The sequence below is a fragment of the Ambystoma mexicanum genome, chromosome 10 (genome assembly GCF_040938575.1).
Source record: "Ambystoma mexicanum isolate Mex_15411 chromosome 10, UKY_AmexF1_1, whole genome shotgun sequence".
NCBI classification, from domain to species: Eukaryota; Metazoa; Chordata; class Amphibia; order Caudata; family Ambystomatidae; genus Ambystoma; species Ambystoma mexicanum.
The window spans coordinates 39442430-39454889 of NC_090932.1; the positions used below are offsets into that span (position 1 = coordinate 39442430).

The 12460-nt window shown below is 49.6% G+C and overlaps 1 protein-coding gene across 3 annotated transcripts in view; it reads left to right on the forward strand.

The window, feature by feature from the left end:
• The window catches only part of P3H2 (prolyl 3-hydroxylase 2), a 460038-nt gene that overhangs the window by 293225 nt on the left and 154353 nt on the right, over nt 1–12460 (forward strand). For all 3 annotated transcript variants that reach the window (XM_069617454.1, XM_069617455.1, XM_069617456.1), the window contains exon 3: nt 10663–10852. In XM_069617454.1, the coding sequence (XP_069473555.1) occupies nt 10663–10852 (190 nt within the window). The remainder of the gene's footprint in view (nt 1–10662; nt 10853–12460) is intronic.

Below are 12460 nucleotides of genomic sequence, written 5' to 3' on the forward strand. Positions count from 1 at the left end.
ATGCCTCCTATTCAAGTAAACTGGTTATAATGTAACAGGTTTGTCTTCTATGGAGTGGTGGCGGTAAAATCACAATTGGTGATGTTGCTGGGCAGCTTTGGAGATTCCTGGGGGTTCAGGGGGACTAGCTTTTGTTTGTTATCCTGCCTGGACTGGTTATGGGAAATTCTATTCATTTTAGGAAACTGTGGTGAAGCTCCTTTATGGACTTATAAGAAGGTTGCATTTCCCGAGTTGATGGAGACAGGATGATTTTGTGGTTCTCTTCAGTGTGATTTGGTGCTGTCCTTTCAGGTCAGTGGGGCTGCAGTGATATCGGGTTCAGGCAACAGCCTAAGCTCTTGAAGTGTGGGGGCAGGAGGGAGGGGGGGCATTGTGTTGGCTCCCATTGCATGTTCTAAAGAGGGGCTCGTTCTAAGTCCCCGCTAAATATACGGTCTCCTTGAGCGGTTCTGGGGAAGCCTATTTTGGGGTTATTGGGTTGAGTGAATGCGTGTGCTACTATGAGAAGTCATTAATCGATGTATTGGCTTGGATGCAGCACTGGGCAGGGCAGTCTACTGGGCAAAAGTGGCCTAGAAAGTAGTGAAGTCAGGCCTCCAGCTGAGACTGCAACAGTCAACGTCACTTATTAATGGAAGCATTTGGAGTTGGGGGGGGGGACAGGGCGTGGGGAGGGTTTGGTGAATGATTTCGCGGTTGGGGGGGGAGAGACACTATATTTGTTCAGCTGATGAGCAGTTGGGTTTAAGGGCAGCCATCACAGTTCGGCTGGCATTAGCGGAGTGCCCGCACTACAGCTGTGGCCCTGAATCTTTTAGGGGAGGTGGGCACTGAAGCCAAGGGCCACTGGGACAGCAACACAGAGGTGGCTCCACTGGTCGCATGACATCGTATCTCAGATGGCATGAGGGCACTAGTGTTCGCTGGCACCTGCCCACTGTCAGTCTTTGTAAGAACAGGCCCCTTAGGCTGGTGAGAGTATCTGGGGGTGCAGAGGTGGAGGCATGGAACAGTGTGTGTTCGTGTTGTGACCTTTTTGTTTTCAGGGGCAGTACAGAAGTGGCATCGCCAGGAATCAAATTTAGGAGCTGCACTGAGTGGGGCCAAAGACAAAAGTAGGGTGGCCTCCATAGGCAAAACTGGGGGTGCCACCCATAAGAATGCTGGCACGAAATCATTCAGTGACTAATGGCCCATCATCAGCAGTTTTGTGGCTACATTCTGGTTGGAGGGGCTGGTCTTAACTGCAGAGGGACCTGAACTGTTTTGATTGGAGTGCTTATAAAGACTTATGACAGCCTCCATTCACTATCTATTTCTGCACAGTGGTGCACTATCCTGGTGTTCAGCTCCTGTGTTGTGTTGCGTTCACTGTGCAGAAAGACCAGCCCAGGTGAGGTAGGTTGGGACACAAGGGGGGGCCCAGGATTTCAGAAGGGGGCCGGACCCCCCCCCAGTCGCCCCTGGCGATGCCACTGCAGTAGTGTCCAGGTGTAGCAGGGCGCACACAGGTCGACATGTTCAAGCTTTCTTTGCTTCAAGGCTGCTCCTGCTGATATAAAGGGCGTGCCCCTTCGCCCCCAGCTATGGTGTTGCTCTGGACGATTGGAAGGCCAGTTCTCGCAGCGCCCTGCAGGCGGTTTCCTGTCGGTGCGGTCTGCGAGAGTTTCCGGTTTCCGGGAGGGCTGTTCCTCATGGCCGGCATCTTGTAACGCTTCTTCTACTCGGCAATGGAACCGACTCCCCACATTTAAGTGACTCTGCAGTCGGTGTAAAGATGAGGGGCACTCATGAAAGGACTGCATCCGGTTGAGACCCAACCATTGGCTGGGGGGAAGTGGTGGGGGGCATTTACTGACTTTGACTGGCTTCAGTGCAGTTGCTAGGTCTGGAAAAGACCCGGGGCTATGTTGATGTTGGAACTGTTGGGACTGGGGGCTAGCTAGTCTTTTGGCTGTAGCTCCTGAGATTCTATCCGGGGCTACAACCAAAAGATCAGGGGCTATAGCCCCCTTACCCCCCCCTAGCAACGCCCCTGACTGGCTTCCTCCCAGGTGGAATCAGACTTGAATCCCAAACATCCCTTATTCAGAGACTGGCCTAGCAGGTCACCCCCACTGCAGCCTTGAACCCCTCATTGCAGGAGGGCCATGGTCGTGCCTGGTCGCATCTGTATCTAGTCACTCACGCCTATGACCAGTGTGTGGGCGCATGGCCCTGCAGTGCATGGAACATAAGGGCTACCTGGAGACCCCTACCCCCTGGCTACAGCTAGACACCTCCCCCCACCCCCCGGAATGACCTGACAGCCGGCCATGCACAGAGATGTGGTAGCATCACCCCGAGGAACCCAGGCTCTCTCAGGGGCACATGCAGTGTTTCTGTTCCTGATGAGTCCTAAAATGCGGACTCATCAGGGGAAAGTAACAAAACCACTCAATCAAAAGTGTAAATCGGTGACACTGCACCAGAGGGACAGAGGAGGACTTCAGGTCCCAGAGAGACTATCACCAAAGGGGCCAGAAGGCGGAAGTCCCATTGGTAAGAGAGGGGTGTGTTGGGCCTTTAGTGTTTGGGGTGGTCACTCTTTGTGGTTGATGGGGCGATAGGGGGGGCGGGGCTTGGACAAGGGATAGCTGGCTGGAGAGGCTGCAGCACCGGGGACGTTTTTTTCTTAGAGCCTGCATTAGCAATTTAATTGGATTCACCTGAAGTGAAAGGCAACGCAGCCTCCCTGAAGAGTGTTGGGACACGAAAGCACTAGGAGGAGAACAGCAGCCCAAATGCAGCATAAGGGATCTAACCCTGTGAATATTTTTGCAACAGTTGGGATCTAACCCAGTGAATTGGACACTTTGGGATTCAACCCATTTATTCTTTTTCTTTTTTTCTGGTAGTATATTGGCCAGGAATTGGAGTGCGCGCCTCACACGCTTCATGAAAGTGATTTACCATTACTGGCATAGATAGACTGTGGCTGCAACTTCAGGAAAATGTTCTAAATTGTTCTTGTGCACTTTTGGTGAAATGGCATTTATTGTTTTTTTGAAAGTGTTAACACTTGAGGACCAATTGTAAACTATGGTGTTTAACCCTATTTAACCCTATTTTAAAAAAGTGTTGTAAAATGGTCAATTTCAACACACGGTTTTAGAACCTTTCTCCGGGGTGGTGTGGACCGTCTACGTTATTTTGGGCTATCTCGCTATGCTTGGTGGCTTTTGCCAATTTGGCAACTTGTTGAGGGCCCTAGCCTAAAAACATTCATGAGCAGAGATTGACCACAAATCATTTAGAATCGCCTCAAATTCCGGAAGCTACTCAAGACTTTCCATTTCACCTGCTCCTTCCCCCCTCTCTGTCCATTGCTAAACGCCACAGTCGCTGAGATTGGGGACCAGGTCCCTCATGTATCCGTCTGGGTCTTGGCCTTCAGCCTGCACCCTTTCCCAGCACTTGCCTCTGGGCGCACACTGGCCTGCGTGGTCCCACCGGCCTGCAATTATTATTGGCACGTGACCACGCTTTACTAAGTGATCTCTGCCTGGCACTGAACAGCTGCTTGCAACTTGCTGCCTAGCACTTCCTCAGAGGAACTCCTAGCACTTACCCCCCTCCCTCGTCCCTTCTCTCTCTCTGCACGTGCACGCTCTGAAGGATCACAAGGCCTACTAGGACCACCTCTTTCTTTCTCTTCATTGTTATTAGATTTGCCTTTCGTCCCCATGTTCCCTCCCACTGCCCTGTGGGCGCTTTGAAACACAATTTACTTGATGCAAACAATAAATACACGTGCACAATAAATAAAATAAATAAATAAATCCATGTGGCACCCCAGGAGCTGCCTCTGCCACTTAAGCACACACAATGTACTCGGGGACCTCAAGGGGATCAAGTGTCCTGGCTTGCTCAGCAACCTTTCTATTACTCTCTGACTAGTACCCCAGGTACTCCAGAGGTATCCTCCTTGCTCCTGGACTTCCCACCTGGGCTCTGTCCCACTCTGGTACCCTGGAGCTTAACCCCTTTCTGACCCTGGCTGTGCTCTAAGGCGGGATTAGGGAATTTGACCCTCCCCCTCTTCCTTTGACTCCTGCTCTTTCCCTTGCTCTCGATACTCCACCTCCTCCCGTTTAGCTTCTGCTGCCGCCCCTCCCACTGCCTTCACCTCTGCCCCTCCTTCTCTTTCACCTTACCTTCTCTCTTCAGCTTTTTCCTCTCTTGCTTTAACAGCAGCTCTCAGGAGTAAACCCTGTACTCCACAAAGTTAATTGAAATTGCTGATTTTTATAGCTTAAGTAATAAGGTGAATAGGGCAACAATTATTCTGATTCTGGTCCCCTTGAGAGTAAACCCTCCCCTCCTTCTCCACCAGGGATGTCGTTTGGGGGTTACCAGGGGTCGCAACTGTGACCCCTGAGGTCTCCCTTGCTACCCCTAAAAAAAGAAAAGTAGTCCAATTTTTTTTAACACCCTCTTTTTTTCTGGAGTGGCTGGCTTTCTTGTTCAGGCCTCTTAAAAAAAAACAGGGGTTCCACAAGTGTAACACTGAGCAGTGACCCTAAACAAGAAAGAATAGGAATAACAAATAGTCTTTCTGGAATTCTATAAAATAATTGCTGGACTCATTAAAGGTTTATTTCAGGCACTTTAGGGGGGGAGTCACTGATTTAGTCTGTTTTTAAACACCTCCAATTCACAAAGCAGACACAAACTTCCAAAAAGCATTTAGAGTAGACAGTGCTTTAAGTGGGGTAAGAAATTGAGGGGGGCCCTCGTTTGGGGGCGTGGCATCCGCTGTGGGCGTGGCCTAAAAGTGCACAAATCATAGTAGGGTGCGCAAACAAATATATAAATGTAGTAGAGCATTTATATATTTGTATGCGTACTACTATGGTTTGTGTTTTTCAAGCCTTCTTTTATAAACGTAGCAATGTTACATATTTCTATGTTTATAAAAGGTGGCTTGAAAGTGTACAAACCATAGTAAGTTACGCACACTTGTGTGCTTACCTTACTATGGTGTGTGTACTTTTCAAGCCGCCTTTTATAAACATAGACATTTGTAACATATTTCTATGTTCATAAAAGATGGCTTGAAACGTACAAGCCATCTTTTATAAAGCGTTGAGGATGGACAAAACCCAAGGTGGCTTTGTCCGCCGACAAAGCTTAATAAAAGATGCCTTGAACTGTGTACGTTTCAAGCCGTCTGTTATAAACATAGAAATATTTCTATGTTTATAAAAGATGGCTTGAAACGTACACATTTCAAGGCATCTTTTATAAAGATTTGCCAAAGGTGATGGGCACCTCGGGCTCAGTGATCGCTGCTCTGAGCAGAGATCACAGAGCCCAAGACGTCTTTCACCCTCTGGGAACCCGCGGGCTCTGTGATATAATCTACATATTAGATCATGGAGCCTGCAGGTTCACAGAGGGTCAGTGACCTGGCGAGGGCAAACAAAGGAACTGTAACTTCCCTGATGACCCCTCAGATGGGGGGTCATCAGGGAAGTTACAGTGACTGACAGAAGTGCCAGCCAGCCTCAGCTACGGTGTGGCTGGCTGGCACTTCTGTCCACTTGCCTAACGTTACACTGGCGGGCGCATCTCCCGTCGCGGCTGCGGCCGTGGCGGGATAATGCGTCCTGCCATGGCGTGGTGGGACCGGGGGGCCCCGGCAGGGCCCCGGCTCAGCCCCACTTTTTGAAGACTGGCGGGGCCCGGCCCCGCAGGCCCCGGCCCACTTAAAGCACTGAGAGTAGAATAAGTATCCATTCGGACTATGAATTTTGCTTTTCGCAAGTTGCAGTCATAGCATGTTTTTTTCTGCCGTTGTCTCTGTTACGATCATCACAAGACATTCCATCTTGGTGTCCTCGGTCACTTGACAAAATCCTTGTGCCTAAACGCTTGTGTACAGTGTAGAAATATTTGACCATAGCACATCAAGTGGCCTTCAATTTCATTGTGCCACAATTAATGCTTTGTTGTAATGTGTCTATCTTTCCCATCTCCCTGGCATGCTGTTCAGGATGTTTGTTTGCATGTATGAGGTAACGAGTGCCCAGAGTATGGGATGCCGTGTGAGTGAGCTGCTTTCCCTGCGCTACTCTAAATTCTTTAATACACAGTTATGAACCCTCCCAATGGTATGTATTTTGCCAAACTCTGAAGCCTGAAAAGTAGATCCATGCAGGTTTGACATGGCCTGCTGTTAAATTTCAGTTACCAGTTTAATGGTATCCACTGCAGAGTGTTATTTGCTTTCTGACTTTGAGAACATTCTGACATGTAATTGTGCATTTTACTATAGCTGGTAAGATAGCTATAGCTGGTAAAATAGCTCAGTGGGTTGAGTGCCCGCTGCTGCAATGTGTGTTTGATCTGCAGGTTGCAGGTTTGAATCCTGGCAAGGCCAACTCGGCCTTTGATCCTTCTGAGGTCAATAAATGAGAAACAACACAGGTTGGGTGATATTTTATGTATATTTGTTCTATAATAACACTATTATCATTTGGCCTTGGATGTCTGCTTGCATTCACAGTAATTTGGTAATATGGGCCTATACACACTGATATCAACGATACATGTGGTGATCCATTCTTGTATGAAATGTATATCACATTATAGTGATATCGTAACCATATTTATCGTAGTGTACTTAGGAACAATGCTATGTGATGCTTCCTGGTTTGTCAAAGGTGAAATGTTGGATTCCGTCGCTTCCTTTGATGTCTCTTTGGGGTGGGGTCAAATGACATCTACCCCTGTCATTTTGGTGAAATGACTTCCCCGTTCTCCGGGTGAGGGGAGTTGTGTGGTGGTTTAGTTTGTATCCTGATCAGACCCACCATATTAGGATCTGACAGGGTTTCATGACTTCTTCCAGAGCCAGTGCTCCTGTTGACCGGTTTGCTGGGAACGGGCTCTCCTCGGCCTGCTTATTTGCAGGGAATTGGCAGCTGCGGTTCTCAGTCGCGTGCTAAGCGTGAGTGCCTAGTTCCCGTCTCTGACGCGGGTTTTGCTTGGAGTCTGTGGTCCATGCCTGGTGTTCTGCCATGTTGGGACTCGCGCTGGGCACGTGGACCCGTGGTCCTCCAGCAGGACACGCGGCATGCCTGTCTTACCTCTGCAGCCTGCATGTGTGTTTTCTGCCTATCCCAGTCACGGATTCTGGGCTGGCTCTCTGTAGAAGATGCCAGGGTTCTTGATCTTTTTTGCCAGCCCTCGGGGGGTTTGGGAGCTCTCACTGGTCCCCCATTTACCGCCTCTGTGATGTCATGCCACGGTCTGCTTGATGTGTGATGAACGTACAAAGTCAGACTGCTGTCATGCAGTGAAGTGTGTCCGCCCGGCTTAAACTAGGCATGCGCACGGTGGAAGCAGCCTACAATAGTGTTGTGTGTCCCTTTGACGTGCACGACGCAGGAGCACTTTCAAGAAGGGAAGTGTGCCCACCTTCCATAAGCCGGACTGTACATTACCGGAGCGCTCTGATAATGATGAGTTTATTTATATAGCGCCTTAAACCAAAGCGCTTTACAGAGCACATATTTACATACAATATCACCCAACCGAAATTGGTACTCATTTATTGACCTTGGAAGGATGAAAGGCTTTGTTGGACTTGCCGGGATTCAAACCTGCAGATCACGCGCAGATCGCAGCAGCAAGTGCTCAACCCGCTGAGCTATTTTACCGGCTCTACAGTGAAGTGTGTGACACAGGGCAGTTTCTAGTCCATTTGGTGCCCAGGGCGAAACACTAAATTGCGCCCCCCACCCCAGCACGCTCGGCATGCGCGCTGCTCCTAAACTATACCCTGCGGTTAAGTAACTCCTACCCAACGTCAATAAATCACTGTTATACACATGAAACAGGTTTTATTACATTGTGATTCAAGAACTTTTTATTAAAATAGCATTTTATTTTTCTAACCGTGTCTATTTTCATTTCTTGTATGTGTGACTTATAAAAGCACATCATTTGCTTTTTGGACCCTTGGCTTCTCTGGTCCATCGTGCAACTGGTCCTTGATTCGTCGCTCTCCTCCGGTCCTTGGCTCCCTTGCATGCCTGCCAGGTATTTCCATGTCCTTCGTGACACTGAGCCAGCCCAGGCATTTCCTGTTAATTGCTAGGACTGGTATTTGTGTTCTTCCAATTATAAGTATGGGCCTAGAAGGACCTCCATGCAAAGTGAAAATTCAGGACAGACTCATGGCGTCACGCATGGCATGGGCCCCCCACTTGGCAGCAAGGCCCTTGTGAGTTGCTCTGCTTTTCTGTCACCCCTCTGGTCCTTGACTCCCTTGTGAGTCACTCTTTTCTGCTCAGTCGCCCTTCTGGTCTTGGGGAACCTGGTTGATCGCTCTCCTCTGCTCCTTGGTTCATATGACCCATCACCCCTCTGGTCATTGGTTCCCTCATGAGTGGCTCTTCTGGTGCATCACTCCTCGGGTCCTTAGTTCATATGGCCCATCACCCCTCTGGTCATTGGTTCCCTCATGAGTTGCTCTTCTGGTCCATCACTCCTCTGGTCCTTGGTTCATATGGCCCATCACCCCTCTGGTTATTGGCTCCCTCATGAGTTGCACCTCTAGTTAGTCCTGTTAAAAAAAAACATTGGCAAAGCCAACAGTTTTTGGCTTGTGTATACGTTTTAGGCATTGGGTGTTCAACCTTTCTTTGCACACTTTACTAGGGGATTATCAATTGGGCAGGCTGCTTGTAGCACAAAGTGAACTTGAATTCAGGTGCAGCCTGATGCTATGTGCGTGGGGGCACCATCAGTCATCCCAGGTCGCGCATTGGCTTTCAACACTGTTGACTATGGGGCATTACTAAAGGTTCTATTCATCAACATGGAAAACTAGGGGCTACTTTTTAAAGCGGGTTTCATCTCCCTAAAATGGATGCTCAATCCGCGCAGATGCATCCTCTCAAGCTGGGACCGCATTACTCTGGAGTAGATCATGGTGTGCCCCAGGGGTCAATAACAACCATGCTATTCGACATGCATATTTTAAGTGAAATCATTCAAAGACTGAATTTTAGTGGATAAGTTCACCTTCTTTTACTTATTCAAAATGTAACTGTTTTTTTTTCTTTGCCATGCTCACGGAGGTAATCTGCATTTATTTATTTTTTTCCGTTCACTTTTAGATTCTGCTTGAAATGGATGCACCCTTGTCTTGGGGGAACAAAATGCACCCAGTACGGTCCTTTCAAACTGTACAATCTGAAACTGACAAAAAGCCAACATCTTGTGAGCTTCATACAGTATTTCAGGCCCTGGTTGCTTTCGATTTTTACCAGCGAAATTAGCTTTCCGTCTTCTATTTTGCCTCCACTACAAATCATTGCACATGCTACAACAGGCCACAAAAAGCGCACTAAACATCTTCATGTTAGCGAGAACCGTCTCTGGGCACTTAAGAAATCGTGTCCTGTAAACACGAGGACAATGGAGGGGGAAGGGAGTCTTTATGCCTGGGTACAGGGCAGTTTCTAGTCCATAGGCTGTGGCGCCAAGCCCATATCAGCGCTGCCAATAAGCCACGGGGAAGTTAACTCATAACATGATTGAAAAAGGAGTTAACTTCCCCGTGGCTTATTGTTTCTTCACTTCACCCACCAGGGGCGTTGCTGGGGGGGGGCTAAGGGGCTATAGCCCCTGATCTTTTGGTTGTAGCCCCGGTTAGAATCTCAGGAGCTACAGCCAAAAGACTAGCTAGCCCCCAGTCCCAACAGTTCCAACATCAGCTTAGCCCCGGGTCTTTTCCAGACCTAGCAACTCCCCTGTCACCCACTGTGGCGCCGAGTCTGATAGTGACCCCTGCTGCTAATGACATTTAGCAGCAGGGGTCCTGGCACCGCAGCAGGGTTTGAAATGAAGAAGGCTGAGGGGTGGGGGATGTCAATAGGAGGTCGTTTGTGCAGGATTGCTCGAGTAGCTGAGGTGCTCACGTTAGGTGCCGGCAGGGGAGTTGCTAGGTCTGGAAAAGACCCGGGGCTAAGCTGATGTCGGAACTGTTGGGACCGGGGGCTAGCTAGTCTTTTGGCTGTAGCTCCTGAGATTCTATCCGGGGCTACAACCAAAAGGTCAGGGGCTATAGCCCCCTTAGCCCCCCCCTAGCGAGGCCAATGGGTGCCGGGGCAGGCGCCTAACGTGAGCACATCAGAGGCAGCGCCAGCACCTGCTGCCTCTACTCGAGCAATCGCGCACAGCCCAAGGCAAGTGAGCTCGACGCATGCGCCCCAAGGGCAAGTCGAGCTGCCACCAGTGTGGTCTATTGCGCCCCCGGCGGTCGCCCGCCTCGCCCGGGCCAAGAAACGGGCCTCGGTGTGTCCACCTCATGTGCGACCAGTGCTTACATCGCATGATTGCTGTATGGCAGTGAAATGTAGCCAATTTACATATCCTTTGTGTGTACGTCGTGTGTTTGATCTGGATCTTGCACATCATGTGAACATTCTGGGGCAGTGAAGCATGACCGCCCTGTGCGTGCCTGTCATGTACGTTGCACGAGTGCTCTAATCTGGAGCCATGTGCTGGGCATGCAGATCACGGGAACGCTCTAAAACCCTGGAGTGTGACCCGTCTGCGTGTGCTTGGCGTGTCCTGACATGCACTCTGCTTCTTCTTTTGCAGGAGGACTACAGAGCAGGGGTGAGGTACTACGATGCCGAGCAGTACGAGCAGGCCATCGAGTTCTTTGAAGAGGCACTAGGCGGCTACTACCAAGCAGACGAGGAGTGCCGCCTCCTGTGTGAAGGGCCGCAGAGGTTCGAGGAGTACGACTACGTGGGCTACAGCGCCAACCTGTACGAAGCCATCTCAGGTGGGCACCACTCTAATGCTGCACACACACAACTTCTCATTCCCCACTCACCAGACCACACAGCATACAGTGCCATAGCGGGGGTCGCTTGCTCCTCACTACAATGAAGGTTGAATAACTCGGGGGTCTAGAACACGGGGACATGAGGCAAGGCGCGTCACATGTTAGGCCTATCGCGAGGACTTTGCTACTAGTCAAGATGGCGACTGTCTGGGACCACCGTCTAATCAGGGCTGTGCAGCCTGTGGCTCTGCAGATGTTTTGGACTACAGTTGCCATGACCCCTACCCATTCACTATGCTGGCTCAGGCTGATGGGAGTTGTGGTCCTAAACATTTGGAGAGCCAGCGGTTGCAGACCCCTCATCTGGTGTTAGTTGGTGAATAAGTCAGTAACACAATTCTAAACGTTCTGAGAAACCCCAGCGGAGGGATGGTGGAGGAAGAGGGGAGATGGGGAGATGGAGCTGAAAAGGTAGCCACTGGGATTCAAAGCAGTGACCTGTAGGTTGCACACAGTGAGTGTGGCCGGCGCACAACCCCTTGAGCTAGCTTGCCGGAGCTCAATATAGTAGACCCCCCACGAGGCGCAAGATCACCACCTCCGTTTGCTGTGAAATGTATTTCATCTTTTTTCAAAGACCACAAAATTCAAACATGCCCTTTATCGAAAATGTAAATGCACCGATCCCTGTGCACGTTGTGCTTTCAAAGCTTCTTGCAGTGCAATGCACCGCAGCAAGAGTGAGGCAGATTACCGAAGGGAAGTACCGCTGGCGCTATTTCTGCAAATCTGCCTAATTATGAGAAAGTCACAGGATGGCAGTAACCAATGCAGATTCCCAGATGTGGGACTTCTCTTTCTAGGATTTCTAAGGGATGTCCCCATTGTCCTGAGGATGGAAATGGATTGCATGCCGTGGTAGATCTCACTGGGTGCATAAAACAGTATGTGCACAAAAGGGGCATTGCCTGGCAAAGGCGATAAGAAGGGGGGCCTCTCGCCCTTTTCAAATGTCCTCATACTGCCCTTCACTGCAGGAAAAAACATGAGAAACCTTCTTCAGGTTTTTACAAATTTTACCTCCACTTCTTGGGTGAGGTGAAATTTGAAGGTGCATTATAAGGAATTTGATTGGAACTCATAATCAGGTGGTATTACATGTGTTAAATACGCAATCGGGAAGTGCGGTAAAACGGGCGGTCTTTCAAGCATTTCAACAGACAAATACCAGTCATATGATCTCCTTTAACACTAAATCACTGAGCAGGAGGAATTGCCACACAAAAGAAACACACAAATGTGTCATCTCTCCACTGGCTCCCGGTGGCTGCAAGGATCAAGTTCAAGACCCTCTGCATCGTTCACAAGGATTTCTGGGGCCGGAGACCACACTACATCCAACTCTCTCTTCCTAAGCATCTTCCTTCTAGAACCCTCCGCTCATCCACCTCCAACTCTGAGGGTCAGACACTTCTCCAAGCAGAGAGTGTGGGGCAGATCTCTCTCTTTGGCTGGGGCCTCACTCTGGGACAGCCTCCCTGCCTCTCAAACTTGAGCAGGACCACCTGCGGTTCCGGAAGCAGCTCCAGACCTTCCTTTTCGCTT